This window comes from Coregonus lavaretus (genome assembly GCF_964263955.1).
Source record: "Coregonus lavaretus genome assembly, chromosome: 18".
In the NCBI taxonomy this organism is placed as follows: Eukaryota; Metazoa; Chordata; class Actinopteri; order Salmoniformes; family Salmonidae; genus Coregonus; species Coregonus lavaretus.
Window position 1 is genome coordinate 49,287,685 of NC_140005.1, and position 25,845 is coordinate 49,313,529.

The 25,845-nt window shown below is 43.0% G+C and overlaps 1 protein-coding gene across 1 annotated transcript in view; it reads left to right on the forward strand.

The window, feature by feature from the left end:
* The window catches only part of kif6 (kinesin family member 6), a gene marked incomplete at both ends in the record, with an annotated part of 141,217 nt that overhangs the window by 63,448 nt on the left and 51,924 nt on the right, over nt 1–25,845 (forward strand). Inside the window, 2 exons of the mRNA XM_084181929.1 lie at nt 12,751–12,853; nt 17,484–17,539. Coding sequence (XP_084038055.1) covers nt 12,751–12,853; nt 17,484–17,539 — 159 coding nt within the window. The remainder of the gene's footprint in view (nt 1–12,750; nt 12,854–17,483; nt 17,540–25,845) is intronic.

The following is a 25,845-nucleotide window of genomic DNA, read 5'->3' on the forward strand; positions in this document are numbered from 1 at the left end:
AAACAAAATAGGCTTTATCGTTGTTGTTTTTTACAGAAATGTTTGGCGATCGACTAGGAATGGCTTGGTGACAACTACTCTAGAAAGTTGAGTGAAGTTCAATGTCGTGCTTCTCTCTGTGAGCTTATATTTCTTCTGCACAGCAGGGGGGAGCTGCGCAGCAGTCTCCGGGCTCCTGCGCACCCATGCGCAGCTTAGATGGAACATTGGGCGTGATTGTATTTTCCCATGGTATGTTGTACCGAAGTTGACTGACTGAAAGGGAACGTAACGTTATGAATATAACTACTGTTCCCTGAAGGAGGGAAACGAGGTACAATACCTGTTTGGCCCCGCGCCACCCATTCCATGGCTCGGTGAAGAGCGGTATAAAATTAAAGGAAGTAATCCGAGCCTCACGCTTATCACCTGTGGAAGGCGGGGCTTCTAGCGAGGCGCGGATTTCTTTGGCCTTGTCAGGCATGATTGTAGATCCTTCAACCGATGTCGCGAGAGTGTGATTCCCCATAGTATGTTGTACCTAATGTCCCTCCTTCAGAGAACAGTAGTTATAGTCATAATGTTACGTTTTCTAGGGGCCTGTTTCCCAGACACAGATTAAGCCTAGTTTTTTACTAAAAACATAAGGAGCGTGCTCCTCTAAAACTAGGCTTAATCTTTGTCTGGGAAATCAGCCCTGAATGTGTTCTGGTGTTAGTCTGTGGACTTTCAAATTAATCAAGGGACACTTGATAGAAAATGTATTATTTTATGAAACGTAAGATTCGCTAGGTGGTTGCATTACGCATTTGTGTGTCACCTATTTCTGGAGAATGGGACTGTTGAAATAGCAGTACTAGTTATGACATTGATTTTGTCTGAAACTCAACAGTTCTTCATGACTCGGAGGCATGGAAAATACTAATTAGGAAACTTGGCCAAACCAGCATGTGATCTCATTACCGCACAAATTATGTTAGCACAACATTGTATGATGTCATATCATTTTGGACAGATATTTCAAGAATGTTCTGTTTTACAAGAGGCTACAAAGTCCATTTCCCTCAAACGGCTCACATACCAATTTGTTGAGGTTGGCTGTTGGTGCAAGAGCAGCCCTCCGAGATGTTACCTGGTTTCAATCAGGGCTTTCCAAAAATAAAACAAAATGTCTGACAATTAATCTAGCATGAGGTTACTTGTGCCTCTTGTGTATTCCCAGCTAATTATAATCAGCTTTCTCATACAAGTAGAGGAATCTTTACAGAGGATGAAATCTGCATTACAAGTCTATTGTTTCTCCATGACAATAAGGATAATTATAACAATCGCACAATTATGCCTGTTGTGTATACGGTTTTTGTATGAGGGTCATTCTTGAATTGTGGTGGTATTAGGGCATGACATTTTGGAAAAAGGTATTATTATTATTGTACTTTTTTGGGGGGTATAGCAGCTTAATGACTTTAAATGTTTTGCACCATTATGATAACGTTGTGCCACCAGTAGGAGTACGAACACCAATTACACATTTTAGGCAATTGAGGGTTTTTGGATGCCACAGATGCTCAAATTAAAGGTAATTAAAGCGGCAATATGTAACTTTTTGGGTGACCCGACCAAATTAAACATAGAAATATGAGCTATAGATCTGTCATTCTCATTGAAAGCAAGTTTAAGAAGCGATAGATATATTCTATGTGAGTTATTTCAATGCTTCCCGTTCTTAAGTTTAGTTTTTGCGTCTTTTACTTTTGGTACTTTTTGTACACCAGCTTCAAACATCTGAAAATACAATATTTTTGGTTATTGAAAATATATTTCACAGTGGTTTATATGGTACAATGATTATCTACACTTGCTTGTTTTGTCACAAACTGAAATTAGGCAAACTATTAGAATTTTAGCAACCAGGAAATGGCGGAGCGATTTCTGCATATTGCACCTTTAAATATAATGCTTTTTTAAATGATTTGATTAATCATTTTGCTCACAATGCAATTTCCCTTCATTTAAATTGAGTAACATTAATGATACTTTTAAATTAGACCCACCAAATTATCAACGGATTCCTCAATTGTATAACATACTAAAAGGGTGTGATTAGCTAATCATTTTATTTAATATAGACCCCTCCTGCAATAACAGTTTGCCACTGGAGGGAATGCTGAAGGTCCTTGTATATCTTTTTGATTAGTGTTTTTCAAGACGGTAACAACATTAATATGTTTGATTTGATTTAGTCCTATGTTTGTTCACCATTATTTAATCATTACTCCCATATTTGTAAATGTTAGTAAGCTAGTTATTCACACATGTATATACACTCAGCGGACAGTTTATTAGGTACACACATCTAGTACTGGGTCGGACCCCCCTTTTCCTCCAGAACATGGAAATGTTGCTCAATTGATATCAAGGGACCCTAACGTGTGCCAGGAAAGCATTCCCCACCATTACACCACTGCCACCAGCCTATACCGTTGACACCAGGCAGGATGGAGCCATGGACTCATGCCGCTTACGTCAAATATAGACTCTGCCATCAGCATGATGCAACAGCAACCGGGATTCGTCAGACCAGACAATGTTTTTCCACTTCTCAATTGTCCAGTGTTGGTGATGGCGTGCCCACTGGAACCACTTCTTCTTGTTTTTAGCTGATAGTAGTGGAACCCGGTGTGGTTGCCTGCTGCAATATCCCATCCGTGACAAGGACCGACAAGTTGTGCGTTCCGAGATGCCGTTCTGCACACCACTGTTGTACTGCGCTGTTTGTGGCCCACCTTTTAGCGTGCACGATTCTTGACATTTTCCTTTGACTTCTTATCACAGAGCTGTTTTCGCCCACAGGACTGCCATTGACTGGATGTTTTTTGTTTGTCGCACCATTCTCGGTAAACCCTAGACACTGTGGTGCGTGAAAAGCCTAGGAGGCCGGCCATTTCTGAGATACTGGACGATAATACCGCGCTCAAAGTCACTTAGGTCACTCGTTTTGCCCATTCTAACATTCAATCGAACAGTAACTGAATGCCTCGATGCATGTATGCCTGCTTTATATACAGTAACAAGCCACGGCCACAGGACTCACTGTCTGTAGGAGTGAACCATTTTTGTGAACGGGGTTAGGGTACCTAATAAACTGGCCACTGAGTGTATATTTCCTTAAACATCCTGTGTTGTGTGCTTATTCTTTTACCAGGTACTGTAGGAATGTCTACCAATGGCATGTCCATCTTTTTGTGAGAAATTACACTGGTCACTCAAAAGATTTATAAAGTATTTACAACGTATAAATATCACTCACTTTAGATTAAGGACTGCAAAATACGTTACTAATGATATTTTTTTTAAATGTTGAAATCTAATATTTCACCTAGAATTTGAACACAGCTGTCTGCCCAGTTGTTTAGGCATGGCTAAAGATTGCCAGAAGCATGATAAGGGGCCAGCATGCTTTGGGTCAATGACTCCTGTCTTATGTGTCTAACACTTCTGCGAGAATGATGCAACATTTGGTGGCATATTGTTTTACACTGTGCAGACATGGTGATTACCTTTACACCATAGCACTGAAGCAAAGATTTTATAAATCTACCCCCACAAATACATTTTGGCTTGTGCTCCTTGAGGTAGGCCTATAGTAGTATTTAGCTGAACCAGATTGATGACCAAAGATTGAAATCTGTTGAAAGGGGCAATAGAGATTGATTATTCAAAAAAATAATGTCTACACGCTGCAGTTTTGAGGAATGCCTGCCAATGGTATTCAAAGTCAAGGTATAATTTGGGTTTCCTTTGGAAATAAATTGTAGATGATCTTCAGATGGTGCAAACATTTTAGAGTCAACTCAGGCAGCACGGGTTTAGACTAACCAGATTTGTGGAAATCACTGGAGTGAGACTGTTCTCATCTGTTTGTGTTCCACTCTTCTTGTGTTATTTGGGGATGCTATTGAGTCAGGTATTCACACACACACACACACACACACACACACACACACACACACACACACACACACACACACACACACACACACACACAAGTAAGTTAAGTAAACCTCCTCAGTCTGTCTTGTCACTGTGTTTGGACTGGGCCCTGTCTGTCTATCTGTCCGTCCGTGATGGTCTCTGTCATGTTTACTTCGATGAGATCAAAGTCGGTCAAACTTGCTCTCCTTCAGCCCGTTCTACTTCCCTCTTCCCATTATGAATTGAAAACATGATAAAGCAGTAATCTACAGTCTCCTCTTTTCCCTCGCAGGAGTCTCATGCTTGTGGTGTCTGCAGAGTGCTAAAACCACAGAGAATTTACGACTCTACTTGTAGACATCAACTATGGTGTGTGTGTGTATGTGGACGTGTATTTGTGTCTTTAAGAGAACGAGAACGAGTGCTTTATGCTTTGCACCATATGCTATTTTGGTGGACTCCAAATCGAACTAACTGTTTTTTAGCTCCTACAACTATTAATCCTTCCTCCTGCAAAGTAGCAAAATAGGTGTCTGGTATAATCCTGACCTTCTCTATCATTCATCATTAAACATAGCTGCTCAATATACACATACAATACATATATGTACACACACACACACACACACACACACACACACACATAAATGTGTTATAGCCAGTTCAAAAAACCTGCTCCTCTCAAGGGGATCAGGGCCTGTATTCATAAAGTGTCTCAGAATAGGAGTGCTGATCTAGGGTCAGGTCCTCCCTAAAATTGTTTATGATCTAAAAGGCTAAACTGATCCTAGATCAGCACTCCTACTCTGAGATACTTTGAATATGGGCCCTGATCTAGGATCAGTGTTGCCTTTTAGATCATAATGAATTTGATTATATCAAATCAAATTGTATTGATCACATACACATATTTAGCAGATGTTGTTGCGGGTGTAGCGAAATGCTTGTGTTCCTAGCTCCAACAGTGAAGTAGTATCTAACAATTCACAACAATACACAAATCTAAAAGTAAAAGAATGGAATTAAGAAATATATAAATATTAGGACGGGCAATGTCGGAGTGGCATTGACTAAATACAGTAGAATAGAATACAGTATATACATATGAGATGAGTAAAGCAGTATGCAAACATTATTAAAGGTACTAGTGTTCCATTATTAAAGTGACCAGTGATTCCATGGCTATGTACAGTTGAAGTCGGAGGTTTAAATACACCTTAGCCAAATACATTTAAACTCAGTTTTTCACAATTCCTGACATTTAATCCTAGTAAAAATGCCCTGTCTTAGGTCAGTTAGGATCACCACTTTATTTTTAAAATGTGAAATGTCAGAATAATAGTAGAGAGAATGATTTATTTCACATGTTATTTCTTTAATCACATTCCCAGTGGGTCAGAAGTTTACGTATACTTAGTATTTGGTAGAATTGCCTTTAAATTGTTTCACTTGGGTCAAACGTTTCGGGTAGCCTTCCATAAGCTTCCCACAATACGTTGGGTGAATTTTGGCCCATTCCTCCTGACAGAGCTGGTGTAACTGAGTCAGGTTGTAGGCCTCCTTGCTCGCACACACTTTTTCAGTTCTGCCCACAAATGTTCTATAGGATTGAGGGCTTTGTGATGGCCACTCCAATACCTTGACTTTGTTGTCCTTAAGCCATTTTGCCAGAACTTTGGAAGTATGCTTGGGGTCATTGTCCATTTGGAAGACCCATTTGTGACCAAGCTTTAACTTCCTGACTGATGTCTTGAGATGTTGCTTCAATATATCCACATCATTTCCCTTCCTCATGATGCCATCTATTTTGTGAAGTGCAACAGTCCCTCCTGCAGCAAAGCACCCCCACAGCATGATGCTGCCACCCCCGTGCTTCACAGTTGGGATGGTGTTCTTCGGCTCGCAAACGTCCCCCTTTTTCCTCCAAACATAACGATGGCCATTATGGCCAAACGGTTCTATTTTTGTTTCATCAGACCAGAGGACATGTGTGTCCCCATGTGCAGTTGCAAACCGTAGTCTGGCTTTTTTATGGCGGTTTTGAAGCAGTGGCTTCTTCCTTGCTGAGTGGCCTTTCGGTTTATGTCGATATAGGACTAGTTTTACAGTGGATATAGATACTTTTGTACCTGTTACCTCCAACATCTTCACAAGGTCCTTTGCTGTTGTTCTGGGATTGATTTGCACTTTTCGCACCAAAGTGTGTTCATCTCTAGGAAACAGAATGCTTCCCCTTCCTGAGCGGTATGACGGCTGCGTGGTCCCATGGTGTTTATTCTTGCGTACTATTGTTTGTTCAGATTAACGTTGTACCTTCAGGCGTTTGGAAATTGCTCCCAAGGATGAACCAGACTTGTGGAGGTCATAAAAAAAAAAATCTGAGGTCTTGGCTGATTTCTTTTGATTTTCCCATGATGTCAAGCAAAGAGGTACTGAGTTTGAAGGTAGGCCTTGAAATACATCCACAGGTACACATCCAATTGACTCAAATTATATAAATTAGCCTATCAGAAGCTTCTAAAGCCATGACATCATTTTCTGGAATTTTCCAAGCTGTTTAAAGGCACAGTCAACTTAGTGTATGTACATTTCTGACCCACTGGAATTGTGATACAGTGAATTATGAGTGAAATCATCTGTCTGTAAACAGTTGTTGGAAAAGTAACTTGTGTCATGCACAAAGTAGATGTCCTAACCGACTTGTTTGTTAACAAGACATTTGTGGAGTGGTTGAAAAAATGAGTTTTAATGGCTCCAACCTAAGTGTATGTAAACTTCCGACTTCAACTGTATATATGGCAGCAGCCTCTAAGGTGCAGGGTTGAGTAGCTGGGTGGTAGCCGGCTAGTGATGGCTATTTAACAGTCTGATGGCCTTGAGATAGAAGCTGTTTTTCAGTCTCTCGGTACCAGCTTTGATGCACCTGTACTAACCTCACCTTCTGGATGATAGCGGGGTGAACAGGCCGTGGCTCGGGTGGTTGATGTCCTTGATGATCTTTTTGTCCTTCCTGTGACATCAGGTGCTGTAGGTGTCCTGGAGGGCAGGCGGTGTGCACCCGGTGATGCGTTGGGCAGACCATACAACCCTCTGGAGAGCCCTGCGGTTGCGGGCGGTGCAGTTGCCGTACCAGGCGGTGATACAGCCCGACAGAATGCTCTCAATTGTGCATATGTAAAAGTTTCTGAGGGTCTTAGGGGCCAAGCCAAATTTCTTCAGCCTCCTGAGGTTGAAGAGGCGCTGTTGCGCCTTCTTCACTACACTGTCTGTGTGGGTGGACCATTCCAGATTGTCAGTAATGTGTACGCCGAGGAACATTAAGCTTTCCACCTTCTCCACTGCGGTCCCGTCGATGTGGATAGGGGCGTGCTCCGTCTGCTGTTTCCTGAAGTCCACGATCAGCTCCTTCATTTTGTTGACATTGAGAGAGAGGTTATTTTCCTGGCCCCACTCTGCCAGGGCCCTCACCTCCTACCTGTAGGCTGTTTCGTCATTGTTGGTAATAAGGCCTACTTCTGTTGTGTCATCTGCAAACTTGATGATTGAGTTGGAGGCGTGTGTGGCCACGCAGTCATGGGTGAACAGGGAGTACAGGAGGGGGCTGAGCACACACCATTGTGGGGCCCCTGTGTTGAGGATCAGCGAAGTGGAGATGTTGTTTCCTACCTTCACCACCTGTGGGCGGCCCGTCAGGAAGTCCAGGACCCAGTTGCACAGGGTGGGGTTCAGACCCAGGGCCCCGAGCTTAATGATGAGCTTGGAGGGTACTATGGTGTTGAAGGCTGAGCTATAGTCAATGAACAGTATTCTGACGTAGGTATTTGTCTTGTCCAGATGGGATAGGGCAGTGTGCAGTGTTATTGCATCGTCTGTGGATCTATTGGGGCGGTAAGTAAATTGAAGTGGGTCTAGGGTGTCTTTTAAGGTAGAGGTGATATGAACCTTAACTAGCCTCTCAAAACACTTAATGATGACAGAAGTGAGTGCTACGGGTCAATAGTCATTTAGTTCAGTTACCTTTGCTTTCTTGGGTACAGGAACAATGGTGGACATCTTGAAGCAAGTGGGGACAGCATACTGGGATAGGGAGAGATTGAATATGTCCGTAAACACTCCAGCCAGCTGGTCTGCGCATGCTCAGTGGACACGGCTAGGGATGCCGTCTGGGCCGGCAGCCTTGTGAAGTTTAACACGCTTAAATTACTTACTCACGTCGGCCATGGAGAACGAGAGCCCACAGTCCTTGGGAGCGGGCCGCGTTGGTGGCACTGTGTTATCCTCAAAGCGGGCGAAGAAGGTGTTTAGCTTGTCTGGGAGCAAGACATGGCTGGTTTTCTCTTTGTAATTGTTGATTGTCTGTAGACCCTGCCACATACGTCTCGTGTCTGAGCCGTTGAATTGCGACCACTTTGTCTCTGTACTAACGTTTTGCCTGTTTGATTGCCTTATGGAGGGAATACCTACACTGTTTGTATTCAACCATATACCCAGTCACCTTGTCATGGTTAAATGTGGTGGTTCGCGCTTTCAGTTTTGCGCAAATGCTGCCATCTATCCACGGTTTCTGGTTTGGGTAGGTTTTAATTGTCACCTTGGGAACAACATCCCCTATACACGTCCTGATGAACTCAGTCACTGTGTCCTTGTAAGCGTCAATGTTATTCATATCCCAGTCCGGAACATATCCCAGTCCGCATGATCAAAACAATCTTGAAGCATGGATTCCGATTGGTCAGACCAGCATTGAATAGACCTTAACACGGGTACTTCCTGTTTGAGTTTCTGCCTATAGGAAGGGAGAAGCAAAATGGAGTCGTGATCTGATTTGCCGAAGGGAGGGCAGGGGAGGGCCTTGTAGGCATCTCGAATGGGGGAGTAGCAGTGGTCGAGTGTTTTACCAGAGCGAGTACTACAGTCAATGTGTTGATAGAACTTCAGTAGCGTTTTTCCTATGATTTGTTAAAATCCCCAGCTACAATAAATGCGGCCTCAGGATATGTCGTTTCCAGTTTGAATAAAGTCCAGTGTAGTTCCTTGAGGGCCGTCATGGATATCGGCTTGAGGGGGAATATAATCGGCTGTGACTATAACCGAAGAGAATTCTCTTGGGAGGTAATATGGTCGGCATTTGATTGTGAGGTATTCTAGGTCAGGTGAACAAAAGACTTGAGTTTATGTGTGTTATCACAATCACACCTTGAGTAATTAATCATGAAGCATACACCCCTGACTTTTTATGTTTCCCCTATGAACAGGGGGAACCTGATCCTAGATCAGCACTCCTACTCTTGTGACACTTGATACATAAAGCCCCAGATCTCATCAAAAGAAACAAACCCAACAGGCAAAAAACCTGATGTGATGGAACAAAGATGTGCTCTACATTATCCCGTAAACTCACCTCTCATCAAAGTAAACCACTGTTTGTTCTTCATTTGTTGTAAGCTGTAATTTACGGAATGTTATATCCAGTGCACATGTGTATAGTTCCATTGACAACTTAATAAACAATTTCCTACATAGTGCACAACTTTTGACCAGAGCCCTATGAGGCCTGGTCAAAAGTACTGCATTTGGAAAATGGTACAATTTAAGACACAATCATTGTCTATGCACTGTGCACCTGCGGCTTCCCGTGTCCTTACCAGAGGCAAGATCCTAAACATTTCCACGCACCTAGTAATGCAGGCCTGTTAAAAATGTCTGTTTACATATATGTTTATGTTCTCTAAACTGTGAAAGATTGGGTAATGGTCGCTTAGATTTGTGGAGGTCAGCCATATTTGCTTGTCTTACATTCATCTGGTTGAGTTTGGTGCCTGGATTGTTGGAAAAGGGTCAACTCAAGAGAAATCAATTCAAGAGCTATGTGGGACACTGGGCTGAAGGGAGTTTTAGTTTTTATTAAGCAAATATTCAACGTAGTTCAGCGCTGAAACGTGGTAATTAACTGCATTGACCATAATCCATTGCACCTCTTTTTTCCGGCTCAGGCAGAGATGGATACACTTTTACGCCTGCTATGTTAGGTTAGATTCACACAGACCGCATAGACCGCATGAGAGAGATATGTACACAACACAACAACTAGAGAGAGGGATAGAGACAGTTTGTGAAAGTATTTCTCATCATCTTTGAAGAACTAGTAAAATGATTTTGTCAGACAGCTCTGCAACTAGCCTAGCTAAATAGTATGACTAAAGTGGCGAGTGGCGCAGTGGTCTAAGGCACTGCATCGCAGTGCTAGCTGTGCCACTAGAGATCCTGGTTCGAATCCAGGCTCTGTCGTAGCCGGACGTGACCGGGAGACCCATGGGGCGGCGCACAATTGGCCCAGCATCGTCCAGGGTAGGGGAGGGAATGGCCGGCAGGGATGTAGCTCAGTTGGTAGAGCATGGCGTTTGCAACGCCAGGGTTGTGGGTTCGATTCCCACGGGGGACCAGTATGAAAAAAATTATAATAATGTATGCACTCACTAACTGTAAGTCGCTCTGGATAAGAGCGTCTGCTAAATGACTTAAATGTAAAATGTAAAGAAAGAACAATATGGGGAGGACAGAGATAACGTTGTATGGCTGTTTGGCTGCTACTGCCTAAGCAGAGATGAGATGAGATGATGACTTTAAGGAATGGAAAAGAATAAAGTCACCAAATTAAAACCTAGTAATATACAAAACTGAAATATTTTATTTCATAGTAATTTCCTAGTTTTCTATAGATGTCTACCCATTGTGGACATGACAGCGACAATGGAATATGTTTTGGCAATTGAATGTTCACTATTTTTGGCTTCAAATGCTTGTCCGTTTGCAGTCCACATTGTTCTAATTGCATTGCTTCAATATGGAAATACATTGTTAAAGATCACACTGATATCGGGGCTAGGCCTTCTGTAAATTGCAGTCTGGACATGGACATGCCAAACGTAGTCAATAAGCAAGATTAAATTCACTAGGCTATTGACAAGGCCTAAAAAGACGGTGTATAATTCTAATAAAAACTTGTTTTATATAGGCTATGTCTAATTACAGTTACAGGCACCATAGTTGCTCCCCATGGGCGTATAATACAGACAAGGCAATTTAGACTATTGAGGGTTTTACACACATCCGATATAAAGAGGAAAGGGGAATGTCCACTCACTGTTATACTGCTCGCAAATGCATGTTTTATACACATCATGGAACCATCTTACAGATCATAGCGAAATTGCATTGCATTCTCACCATAAACCCAATGATGGTGAATCTTTTTAATAAGTTTGGTTTCTAATCAAATCAAATAAAAAACAATCGATCTGATTTTTAAACCAACAACAATATTTCTAAATAGGATCGGATCAGAAACATGATATCATAAGTTGTTTCTCTCGTTTATGGCACTTTGTGCATACGTAGACCTAAATGTCTTTACGCATAACATTCACACGTCTACAAAATTCTAGGCTCCTGTCAATTGTATCGTTGCCTATGTGCGAGGGAGATAAAAAAATATGACTGAATAGTTTTAGAGGTGTGTCTCTTTGGTCGTCTGACTAGGGGCACGCTTTGAAAACTGGGATGGATAGCCTACTCGAGCAAGCAAAATGGTAGATTTGTGAATAATGAAAAAGCATTAGGGCAAAAAGCCTCAAATATTTCAAAGCATTCTCAGTAAACCATTTAAAACCCCTTTATTCATGAGTTAATTTTGTCTAATGACCAGGATATTAATTAAGGGGAGGATAGGCTATGCTTTTAATAAAATTTAATGAAATGGGGGAAACCAATTGTTGTTTTATGTTTCTAAAAATGCGCACTGTACCTCATGGCTGGACAGGCTGCACTTCCGCTCTCAATCCATGCCATTATCAACTGTGTTTACCGTTAAAACTTCCCATTAGTGCTGCATTAAATGGTTACTTTTGCGGTTGTTTCTAAGGACACACCTTAAATATTGCCACCCCTTCCACCTCAGCGCAAACAAGCTGATGTTAGACAGGTAAATTGTCGAACCTGGCGTTAGGACTGGAAAATGCCAGTGCGCCAAGTTTTTACATGACTAACGTGCATTTGACACTTGCGCCGCCTCAGTGCCGATAAAAGGCTGTGCGGTATGATGTAGTGCACATAAAAATACCTTTTGTGTTTACATTTCATATACCGAATAAAATATACAAGTTAAATGGGTTTCAATCGCATTTTCAACTCTACTGATGGTGTTCTCACAAACAAATGTGCGTTTATATAGCGAGTGTGCCCACTCTGGTATTGGCACGTGTGCTCTAGCCAACAGCTTGCAGATACTGTATAGTCTACATGAGATTATTATGGACAAAAGAGCAAGTTTATTTTTATTTGTCAAACGGGCAGCCAAGCATCAATGATCATGTCACCAGAATAAGACCCTTGATATTTTTGGGAAAAGAACATGAAGCTCATCAATCTGCATGCTTTCCCGACAAGTTGTAGTGGGAGGACCACACAAATCATCGCCTGACCTCAACTTTACTTCGATATGATTGTTATTATATCAATATTTGCGCATAAAAGCATTTCCACTGACATTTCTCACATAATGAATTTTACAGACACAAAAAGATCCAACGTTGTATTTGGTTTTGTCAACATTTGGTAAGTTTACCGACAAATGTTCTGTTTCCATCAAGCCTGTCGTGAAATGTTTTATACAAGATATACTTTACTCGCATTAAAAAGGTTGGATGGAAACCTGGTTAGTGACTATGACTGCCATGTGGGTATACTGTATAAAAAAATTGGGCATTCATGGTTCTCTCTCCCTGCGTTCTTCTTCAGGGTCCGAGCTGTCGATGGGCAAACAGGAGGCTTTTGAGATCTTCAGGAGAGACCACAAAGACCGGCTGACAATCGAGGACAACAAGGCCCTGCTCAAACAGAGGTCAGAGGGCAAGGGGAGGCCTTGTTGGGAACTTGAAATCCAGTTTACCAGCTGTTCCTAGTTTTTAATCTGAAAGTTTGCTACGGTCGACTCCTGATAAACCGTGAAAATAGATTGATTGCACTTATCCTATGTGCATAGAAATTGATAGTAACTTGATTTATCCTCTTATGAACTGAGTTGTACCTCTGTGAAACGTGTGAAATGTTTTGAGTGTACCAGGACAATAGTAACCAAACTATTTACAGAATGTTGCTGGGTAGCGGGCTCAAGGACAATTTAGATCTGCACAACAAGAGAGCAATATACTTTTGGAGATGTTTTACTGTCTGTCCACTCTGTTTGGAGACATTGAAAGGCCTCCTGTAGCTCAGTTGGTAGAGCATGGCGTTTGCAATGCCAGATTTGTGGGTTCGATTCCCACGGGGGGCCAGTATGAAAAATGTATGCACTCACTAACTTTAAGTCACTCTGGATAAGAGTGTCTGCTAAAATGACTAAAATGTTTTTTTAAAATTGTGGGTCAGGATAAACTCCCCTCCATATGTATTTTGCCAGTGAAGCTAACATGTTTATTTTGGCTCTATACTCTAGCATTTTATATTTGAGATGTTTCATATTAGGTGATAGTACCGAATTTCACCTTTTATTTAAGGGTATTTTCATACATATTTGTTTTACCATTTAGAAATGAAAGCACTTTATGTATCTTGTCCCTCCATTAGAAGAAGTCCTAAGTGTTTGGACAAATTCACTTATAGTGTATCAGAGTAGCCAAAAGTGTAGTATTTGGTCCCAGGGTTCATGCACACAATGACTACATCAAGCTTGTGACTCGACAAATGTGTTGGATGCATTTGTACTTTTGTTTTGGTTGTGATTTGGATAATGTTTGGCCAAATAACAACTGAATGGTGAATAATGCCATTTTGGAGTCACTTTTATTGTAAGTAAAAATAGAAGATGTTTCTGAGCACTTCTATATTTATGTGGATGCTACCATGATTATGGATAAGCATTAATTAATTTGGCATATTACTGAGTGAGAAGGTTACAGAGGCACAAAGATCATACCCCCCCCCCCCCCCCATAAAAAAAAATAATTGCTACTCTCCCCTGTTATTGGTAATGGTCAGAGGTTAGCATCTTTTGTTGTAGCCTCTGAACGGCATCTCACTCATTATTATTCATGATTCAGTCATGATTTTTGTTAAACATGACATTATCAGGATTAGGCTTGGGCGGTTTTCAGATTGTCATACCTTCATACAGACCTTGTGCCATCCTGGCATATTCGGTAATACCAGCACTGAAGACAAGGGGCGCTACATTCAAACCCCAATGAGCCTCTGTAATCTGAAGGTTAGCAAATGCTAACAATTACATGTAAAATCTCATAGTGAATGCAAGCTAAATGCTAATGAGCGCTTACGAACATTTTATATAGTCTCTGACATAAACTATTTGTAGAACAGATATCCCAGCTCACAAAGTTATACAAGTAACTCAAAAATTCTACTCACAGTTTGCTGCACACACAAAACAAATATTAGACAGCAAGGCTCTTTATCCAGGAGGGGATTGTCTGCTGTTACCAAGAGGCTTGATTTTGCAAGAAGCTAACCACTTAGCTATATAACTAGTTACTGCAGAGCATTTAGCGCATTTTAGACAGTTAACTTAATAAATATAATATATCTAGCTGGCAAAAATGTAGTTGTGAATTCCATATTCTAACTAGATCACCAGACGCGTGCTTCACAACATTGAGTGACTTATAAGGCTCCGGTCTCTTGTTGTTGTGTGCTTGTAAAAACGAATGTGACTGTGGACTACCGGTAAGCCTCGTAATGTAAAATAATGTGACAGGTGAAATGAAGAACGCTATCTGCTTTATCTCCTAAGTGTTGTACAATTTCACTGCAGGTATTTACTTCAAAAGTAGCTACAATTATTCAAATGTAATAAAAACTGAATTGGTATTGAAAAACCCTCTCGTAGCTATTTCCAAATACCCCGGTATACGGTATATACGGTATACCGCCCAAGCCTAATCAGGATTAATTTAGAAGATTTCAGAAACATATAATCTACTCACTTAGAAAGAAAATTACTCCAGTCATTATTCACCATTCAGTTACTATTGGACAAAACATAACCCAAAACACAACCAAAACAAACGGCAAATGTCATTGCGTGTTAGGAATATAAGACCGAAAACGAACCTTTCGACTACTTTGATACACTATAAGTGAATTTGTCCAAATACTTGTGACTTCTTCACATGGGGGGGACTAGATACATGACATGCTTTCATTTCTAAACAGTAAAACAGATACAGTATGTATGGCATGAGAAGATGAGAGAGGCCTGTAATTTTCATCATAGGTACACGTCAACTATGACAGACAAAATGAGAAAATACAATCCAGAAAATCACATTGTAGGATTTTTTATGAATTTATTTGCAAATTATGGTGGAAAATAAGTATTTGGTCAATAACAAACAAGCAATATTTCTGGCTCTCACAGACCTGTAACTTCTTCTTTAAGAGGCTCCTCTGTCCTCCACTCGTTACCTGTATTAATGACACCTGTTTGAACTTGTTATCAGTATAAAAGACACCTGTCCACAACCTCAAACAGTCACACTCCAAACTCCACTATGGCCAAGACCAAAGAGCTGTCAAAGGACACCAGAAAAAAATTGTAGACCTGCACCAGGCTGGGAAGACTGAATCTGCAATAAGTAAGCAGCTTGGTTTGAAGAAATCAACTGTGGGAGCAATTATTAGGAAATGGAAGACATACAAGACCACTGATAATCTCCCTCGATCTGGGGCTCCACGCAAGATCTCACCCCGTGGGGTCAAAATGATCACAAGAACTGTGAGCAAAAATCCCAGAACCACACGGGGGGACCTAGTGAATGACCTGCAGAGAGCTGGGACCAAAGTAACAAAGCCTACCATCAGTAACACACTACGCCGCCAGGGACTCAAATCCTGCAGTGCCAGACGTGTCCCCCTGCTTAAGCCAGTACATGTCCAGGCCCGTCTGAAGTTTGCTAGAGTGCATTTGGATGATCCAGAAGAGGATTGGGAGAATGTCATATGGTCAGATGAAACCAAAATAGAACTTTTTGGTAAAAACTCAACTCTTCGTGTTTGGAGGACAAAGAATGCTGAGTTGCATCCAAAGAACACCATACCTACTGTGAAGCATGGGGGTGGAAACATCATGCTTTGTGGCTGTTTTTTTGCAAAGGGACCAGGACGACTGATCCGTGTAAAGGAAAGAATGAATGGGGCCATGTATCGTGAGATTTTGAGTGAAAACCTCCTTCCATCAGCAAGGGTATTGAAGATGAAACGTGGCTGGGTTTTTCAGCATGACAATGACCCCAAACACACCGCCCGGGCAATGAAGGAGTGGCTTCGTAAGAAGCATTTCAAGGTCCTGGAGTGGCCTAGCCAGTCTCCAGATCTCAACCCCATAGAAAATCTTTGGAGGGAGTTGAAAGTCCGTGTTGCCCAGCGACAGCCCCAAAACATCACTGCTCTACAGGAGATCTGCATGGAGGAATGGGCCAAAATACCAGCAACAGTGTGTGAAAACCTTGTGAAGACTTACAGAAAACGTTTGACCTGTGTCATTGCCAACAAAGGGTATATAACAAAGTATTGAGAAACTTTTGTTATTGACCAAATACTTATTTTCCACCATAATTTGCAAATAAATTCATTAAAAATCATACAATGTGATTTTCTGGATTTTTTTTTCTCATTTTGTCTGTCATAGTTGACATGTACCTATGATGAAAATTACAGGTGCATAGAGACAAATTTTAACGTTTTGCTTCACTGTCTAAATACATATGAAGGGGAGTGTACATGAGTTCACTCATCTTGTTGATAGACAAGGACACTCAATAGTAGGCCTATACCACCCCAATGGCATATCTTTTAGTTTTTCATTTTCTCTCCTCGCCGATCCCCCTTTTCCGGTACAGACATGAATTGAAGGGGAACGGAGCCCTATGAAATGTGATGGTAATGGCTTTCTGTGTCACTCCCTTCACAAGCCCATACTCACATATAATCACACACACACGTTTGTTTTACTATCCTTGTGGGGACCAAACAATTGATTCCCATTCAAAATCCTATTTTCCCTAACCCCTAACACTAAACCTAACTCTTAACCTAAGCCTAACTTTAACCCCAAACCTAACCTTAACCTCAAACCCCAACTCCTAAACCCTAACCCTAATTGTAACCCTAACCCAAACCTAACCCCTAAGCCTAAAATAGCATTTTTCCTTGTAGGGACCGGCGAAATGTCCTCACTTTGTTTTACTATCCTTGTGAGGACTTCTGGTCCCCACAAGGATAGTAAAACCAAAAACACACACACACAACTCAAATCTCACCCTTAAAGGAATAGTTTGGGATTTTGGCAATGAAGCCCTTTAACTATTTCCACGAGTTCATCTGACTCTGGAGATATAGATAGAGGGCTTCATTGCCAAAATCATGAACTATCTCTTTAACCTGACGTGGCCCATGTAGAGAGAGAAACAGGGTTTTGCAGAAGATTGTTGCCCACTGATTTCCGTGTTTCTGTGCAGGTTTGCTGAGGCTAAAGCATACGGGGAGGAGGTGAACGAAGCCAGAAACGGAGTCAGTAAGTCACATACTAGCACCATATACTAGTACATCCTTATAGCCACTCATTACGATATTGCTCTTGTAAGACATGATTCACTGCATAAAAATTCAATTTGTAAGTACAATATACAAAAGTATGGACACCCCTTCAAATTAAAGGATTTGGCTATTTCAGCCACACCCGTTGCTGACAGGTGTATAAAATTGAGCACACAGCCATGCAATCGCCATAGACAAACATTGGCAGTAGAATGGCCTTACTAAAGAGCTCAGTGACTTTCAACGTGGCACCATCATAGGATGCCACCTTTTCAACAAGTCAGTTCGTCAAATTTCTGCCCTGCTAGAGCTGCTCCGGACAACTGTAAGTGCTGTTATTGTGAAGTGGAAACGTCTAGGAGCAACAACGGCTCCGCCACGAAGTGGTAGGCCACACAAGCTCACAGAACGGGACCGCAGAGTGCTGAAGCGCGTAAAAATGTGTCTGTCCTCGGTTGCAACACTAACTACCGAGTTCCAAACTGCCTCTGAAAGCAACGTCAGCACAATAACTGTTCTTTGAGAGCTTCATGAAATGGGTTTCGATGGCCGAGCAGCTGCACACAAGCCTAAGATCACCATGCGCAATGCCAAGCGTCGGCTGGAGTGGTGTAAAGCTGGCTGCCATTGGACTCTGGAGCAGTGGAAACACGTTCTCTGGAGTGATGAATCAATCACGCTTCACCATCTGACAGTCTGATGGACGAATCTGGGTTTGGCGGATGACAGGAGAACGCTACCTGCCCCAATGCATAGTGCCAACTGTAAAGTTTGGTAGAGGAGGAATAATGGTCTGGGGCTGTTTTTTTTTTCATGGTTTGGGCTAGGCCCCTTAGTTCCAGTGAAGGGAAATATTAATGCTACAGCATACAATGACATTCTAGACGATTCTGGGCTTCCAACTTTGTGGCAACAGTTTGGGGAAGGCCCTTTCCTGTTTCAGCATGACAATGCCCCCGTTCACAAAGCAAGATCCATACAGAAATGGTTTGTCGAGATCGGTGTGGAAGAACTTGACTGGCCTGCACAGAGCCCTGACCACAACCCCATCGAACACCTTTGGGATGAATTGGAATGCCGACTGCGAGCCTGGCCTAATCGCTCAACATCAGTGCCCGACCTCACTAAAGCTCTTGTGGCTGAATGGAAGCAAGTCCCCGCAACAATGTTCCAACATCTAGTGGAAAGCCTTCCAGAAGAATGGAGGCTGTTATAGCAGCAAAGGGGGGGACCAGCTCCATATTAATGACCAGGATTTTGGAGTTAGATGTTTGAAGAAAAGGTGTCCACATACTTTAGCTCATGTAGTGTATTTGCTCTGATTTCATGCTCTTACTTCCATTTTGGACTATAGCATTTTTACATAGCACTGTTATGCTATTTATGATACCCAAGTGCATCCTCACTCGCACGCTAATAGTACTGTTTTATTGGTAGAAAGACCTTCTGTGGTGTGTGTACAGTGCCTTTGGAAAGTATTCAGACCTCTTGACTTTTTCCACATTTTGTTACGTTACAGCCTTATTCTAAAATTGATTAAATTGTTTTTTTACCCCTCAACAATCTACACACAATACACCATAACGACAAAACAAAAACAGAGATGTTCGATCGGGTTCAAGTCCAGGCTCTGGCTGGGCCACTCAAGGACATTCAGGGACTTGTCCCGAAGCCACTCCTACATTGTCTTGGCTGTGTGCTTAGGGTCGTTATCCTGTTGGAAGGTGAACCTTCGTCCCCAGTCTGAGGACCTGAGCGCTCTGGAGCAGGTTTTCATCAAGGATCTCTCTGTTCTTTGTTCCGTTCGTCTTTGCCTCGATCCTGACTAGTCTCCCAGTCCCTGCCGCTGAAAAACATCCCCACATCATGATGCTGCCACCACCATGCTTCACCGTAGGGATGGTGCCAGGTTTCCTCCAGACGTGACGCTTGGCATTCAGGCCAAAGAGTTTAATCTTGGTTTCATCAGACCAGAGAATCTTGTTTCTAATGGTCTGAGAGTCTTCAGATGCCTTTTGGCAAACTCCAAGCAGGCAGTCTGTCACGATCGTCTAACATAGAGGACCAATGCGCAGCGTTGAAGGTGAACATATTTTAATTGAAAATGATCACGCGTAACAAAACAACAAACGATAACGTGACGTCTACAGTTTAACACAAACCAACTAGAACAAGAAACCACAAAACACAAAGTGAAAACCGACAGTTTAAATATGGCTCCCAATCAGAGACAACGAGCCAACAGCTGACACTCGTTACCTCTGATTGGGAGTCACTCACACAAAGAAATACAATAACCTAGACCCACAACAAAACATAGAAACTAACACCCTGGCTCAACATACGAGAGTCCCCCGAGCCAGGGCGTGACAGTACCCCCCCCTAAAGGCGCGGACTCCGACCGCGCCAACGAAACACAACAGGGGAGGGACCGGGTGGGCACTCCGCCTAGGCGGCGGATCCGGCTCCAGTGGAACAGGCACGTGCCGTGCCGAACCGACGACGCACACCACTGGCTTGGTGTGGGGAACAGGCACGGGCCGGACAGGGCTGACGAAACGCCCCACAGACTTGGTGCTGGGAGCAGGAGTGGGCCGGACTGGGCTGGCGACGCGCACCACAGACCTGGTGCGGAGAGCAGGAACGGGCAGAGCCGGGCTGACGAGACGCACCACAGACTTGATGCGGGGAGCAGGAATGGGCCGGACTGGGCTGGCGACGCGCACCACAGACCTGGTGCGGAGAGCAGGAACGGGCAGAGCCGGGCTGACGAGACGCACCACAGGCTTGATGCGGGGAGCAGGAATGGGCCGGACTGGGCTGGCGACGCGCACCACAGACCTGGTGCGGGGAGCAGGAACGGGCAGAGCCGGGCTGACGAGACGCACCACAGACTTGATGCGACACGCATGGATGGGCCGGACTGGGCTGGCGACCCGCACCACAGACTTGGTGCGGAGAGCAGGAACGGGCCGGGCTGGGCTGTCGACGCACACCGTAGACTTGATGCGGAGAGCAGGCACGGGCCGTGCCGGACTGACGACGCACACCACTGGCTTGGTGCGGGAAGCTTGGATGGGCCGGACTGTACTGGGGACACACACCACTGGCCCTACACCGGGATCTGGAACGGGCCGGACCGGACTGGCAACACACGCCAGTACCTCTCGCCGTGCCTCTACTTCCTCCATCCCCTCTTCGACCAGTGGCCCCCGTAACCCGGCGGCCTTCTCCGGCAACCCACTGGGCCGCTCTATCGCGGCCTCCTGCTGGTCCGACGTCGTGAGCCCCCCCCTAAAAATTTTCGGGGCGTCTCTCCTACCCGTGGACCAGGTCTCCATGTCCCTCGCCAGCCTCTCGCCCTTCTGCCATAGTGTCAAGCCCTTCTCCTCCTCACTCGGCTTGACCCAGTCCAGGAGGCGAAGGAGATCTGTGAGGGATCTCCCTGGCGACGGCTCCTGGACACGCTGCTTGGTCCCATCTTGGTGGTTTCTTCTGTCACGATCGTCTAACATAGAGGACCAATGCGCAGCGTTGAAGGTGAACATATTTTAATTGAAAATGATCACGCGTAACAAAACAACAAACGATAACGTGACGTCTACAGTTTAACACAAACCAACTAGAACAAGAAACCACAAAACACAAAGTGAAAACCGACAGTTTAAATATGGCTCCCAATCAGAGACAACGAGCCAACAGCTGACACTCGTTACCTCTGATTGGGAGTCACTCACACAAAGAAATACAATAACCTAGACCCACAACAAAACATAGAAACTAACACCCTGGCTCAACATACGAGAGTCCCCCGAGCCAGGGCGTGACACAGTCAAAATCAAATGAAATGAAATTGTATTTACAGTGAAATGCTTACGTACTTGCCCTTAACCAACAATGCAGTTTTAAGAAAAATAAGTGATAAGTAAAAATAATAATAATGAAAGAGCAGCAGTAAAATAACAGTAGCGACGCTATATACAGGGGGTATAGAGTCAATGTGCGGGGGTACAGGTTAGTCGAGGTAATTAATAAATATGTACATGTGGGTAGAGGTAAAGTGACTATGCATAGATAATAAACAGAGGGTAGCAACAGCGTAAAAAGAGGGGGTGGGGGTCAATGCAAATAGTCCGGGTAGCCATTTCATTAGCTGTTCAGGAGTCTTATGGCTTGGGGGTAGAAGCTGTTAAGAAGCCTTTTGGACCTAGACTTGGCGCTCCTGTACCGCTTGCTGTGCGGTAGCAGAGAGAACAGTCCATGACTAGGATGGCTGGAGTCTTTGGCAATTTTTAGGGCCTTCCTCTGACACCGCCTGGTATAGAGGTCCTGGATGGCAGGAAGCTTGGCTCAAGTGATGTACTGGGCCATACGCACTACCCTCTGTAGTGCCTTGCGGTCGGATGCCGAGCAGTTGCCATACCAGGCAGTGATGCAACCAGTCAGGATGCTCTCGATGGTGCAGCTGTAGAACCTTTTGAAGATCTGAGGACCCATGCCAAATATTTTCATTCTCCTGAGGGGGAATAGGCTTTGTGCCCTCTTCATGACTGTATTGGTGTGTTTGGACCATGATAGTTTGTTGGTGATGTGGACACCAAGGAACGTGAAGCTTGAAGCTCTCAACCTGCTCCACTGCGATGATGGTTGTCCTTCTGGAAGGTTCTCCCATCTCCACAGAGGAACTCTGGAGCTCTGTCAGAGTGACCATTGGGTTCTTGGTCACCTCCCTGACCAAGGCCCTTCTCCCCCGATTGCTCAGTTTGGCCGGGCGGCCAGCTCTAGGAAGAGTCTTGGTGGTTCCAAACTTCTTCCATTTAAGAATGTTCTTGGGGACCTTCAATGCTGCAGACATGTTTTAGTACCCTTCCCCAGATCTGTGCCTCGACACAATGCTGTCTCGGAACTCTACGGACAATTCCTTCGACCTCATGGCTTGATTTTTGCTCTGACATGCACTGTCAACTGTGGGACCTTATAGACAGGTGTGTGCCTTTACAAATCATATCCAATCAATTGAATTTAGCACAGGTGGACTCCGATCAAGTTGTAGCATCATCTCAAGGATGATTAATGGAAACAGGATGCACCTGAGCTCAATTTCGAATCTCATAGCAAAAGGTCTGAATACTTATGTAAATAAGGTATTTCTGTTTTAATTTTGAATAAATTTGCTAAAATTTATGAAAAACTGTTTTTGCTTTGTCATTATGGGGTATTGTGTGTAGATTTATGAGGAACAATTTTTATTTAATCTATTTTAAAATAAGGCTGTAACGTAACAAAATGTGGAAAAAGTCAAAGGGTCTGAAAACTTTCTGAAGGCACTGTGTGCTTGTTTGTGTGTGTTTGTGCGTCTGTGTCTGTGCAAGTGTGTGTGTGTGTGTGTGTGATTGCTGCCATACATGTGTCTGTGAGAGGAAGTGAGAGAGTGTGGACTACGCTGCCTCTACAACATATCCAGGGGTTGATGGTTCAGAGTGCTTATAAATTGCGAGCCGGAAATGGGTTTACAGTCAGGAACTGAAAATACATAAAACTCGTTGTGTTTTATTGTCACCACTACCGTCATTATCATAATTATCCTAATAGTAAACATGTCCCTGATGCAGGCTCCGTGTAACACTGTTTATTTACCTTTACATGAACTTTCCTGGAAACCCAAAGACACTATCCATGCTGCATCCCAAAAAGCACCCTATTCCCTATATAGTGAACTACTTTTGACCAGAGCACTATGGGCCCCGGTTAAAAGTAGTGCACTATTTAGGGTATAGGGTGCCATTTGGGACGCAGCCTATGATTCCTAACGGTGAACAGAAACGGATCTGCTTTGTGGGCCCTGTTTCCCCGAAGCGTCCAAGTGTCGCTCAGCACATTCCAGAACTTTTCCAGGACTGGTGGGAAAGGGAGGTTGGGGGGTTCTGACTTCCTCCTCTTCCGGGCCCGCGCGCTTTACTGGCTACGCTGAAGGCTGTTTTATGAGAGCTCGGATAAGCACGCCCCTGCCTTCTCTGGGTTATGTCCCTGACAGGTAGGCTTCGGGTGCCAGAAAGGGCCCTGGCATGGGCCCCACTTGTTAATATCCATTAAACACATTGTGTTTTCATTTTTTAAACGTAGAGTATTTTTTTCTGAGGACCCAAATGGTCCTTAGCTGCACCAGATGCCAGACACATGCAGGGTCTGGCATCTGGTGCCATGGAATCCACCCCGTTTTTAGAGCGCTTTTCTTTCCGTAATCCCTCGGAAAAGGATAACCTCAAACTTGTTCAAACAGCCACTTTTGTCACAATATAAAACCTAAAACGTACTATGTAGTCTAAAACGTGTACACACAACCCTGTTCTAGAATGTTGGACCATTGGCTTTCATATTCTTCAGATTCTAAACTTTTCCTAAACTATTTCTATACCTGTCACCTCATTCAGTTCAGTGAAGGCGTTCATGTGGAGCCGTGTTGGTTGGATATTTTTGGATGGTGCACCGTCGAACTGCACCAACCCCTGGAGGATGGCCACAGCCACCTAAACGGACTATTGTGGCTCGGCAGCTATGGCTGTGTAGGGTGAAGTTGCACCTAAACACTGATCTTGGGTCAGGTTTGCATTTTCTCCACTAAGGGTTAAGATTAGGATTGGGGAGGGGGAGCTGATCTTATATCTGTACCTAGGGGAAACTTCACCCAGGAGCGAATTGGCAATGAGTTTGGAGTGATGACAGGAAATTAATGGGATGCCGAGTTTCAGCACCAGCAGCATCCTCTTCTCCGGTATCAATGCAGTGTGACTGCCTCACATTTACAGTGCCTTCAGAAAGTATTCACACCCCTTGACTATTTCAACATGTTGTTGTGTTACAAAGTGGGATTAATGTCAAAGTGGAAGAAAAATCCTAACATTTGTAAGAAATACGAAAAAATGACAAATAAAACACTAATATATCTTGATTAGATAAGTATTCAGCCCCCTGAGTCAATACATGTTAGAATTAACTTTTGGCCTCATGGTGAAATCCCTGAGCGGTTTCCTTCCTCTCCTGCAACTGAGATAAGAAGGACACCTGTATCTTTGTAGTGATTGGGTGTATTGATACACCATCCAAAGTGTAAATAATAACTTGACCATGCTCAAAGGGATATTCAATGTCTGCTTTTTTTTTTTTTTTTTTACCTACAGTATCTACCAATAGGTACCCTTCTTTGCAAGGCATTGGAAAACCTCCCTGGTCTTTGTGGTTGAATCTGTGTTTGAAATTCACTGCTCGACTGAGGGACCTTACAGATAACTGTATGTGTGGGGTGTAGAGATAAGGTAGTCATTCAAAAATCATGTTAAACACTATTATTGCACACAGAGTCCATGCAACTTATTATGTGACTTGTGAAGCAAATTTTTACTCCTGAATTTATCTAGGCTTGCCATAACAAAGGGTTGAATACTTATTGACTAGTGGTGAGCAATTATTGCTCTTTGAGGTCGTTTTGGCTCAATTATTTAAAAAATAATCACGGTTTTCCATTTCGATAATTTTTTTAGACATTAAATGCACTATGCATTATGTGGGTTGAATGCTGTTACAACACAGAATAATAATATAATAATATAATATGCCATTTAGCAAACAATTAATAAACGTCCCATTATGTTAGTGACTTCCCATTAATGCTTATCACTTATTAACCATCATTTATTCACATTACTTTACTTTAATAAAATATTTGTTTTATTTGATTACTTTATTTCATTCCAAGTCATCATCTCATATAGAGCAGCTGCCTATGCTGTCAAAAAAATGACTATTTTAGTAGTTCTTCAAAGTAAATAAGGCATACTTTTATGACTGCTGAATACTGACTATCAGTCACTTATATCATGTATTTTCAGGCTTGCGAATCAAATGCTTTCTATCCGTCTCGATCATGCGTTCTCTCAGTCTCCAGACAAGTTTAAGCGGGCGCAGAATGGATTATGGTCATTGTAGTTAATTACCACATTTTCTGCACTGAACTATGTAGAATATTGGCCTGTTGGAAACTACAACTCCCTACTACATGGCACAGTTCAGGCTTGGTCGGATTTATCTCTACAGAAACTGCACATCGAGCTCACAGAAGAAAACAGAACAAAACGGAATTCAAATAATTGAACCGACGTCAGTCAATTAGTTGTTTAAAAAATGAAGAATAACCGACACTATTATTGACTCGACATTTCAGCTTTTCATTTTCAATTAATTTGTAAAAACTTCCAAAAACAAAATTCTACTTTGACATTATGTGTG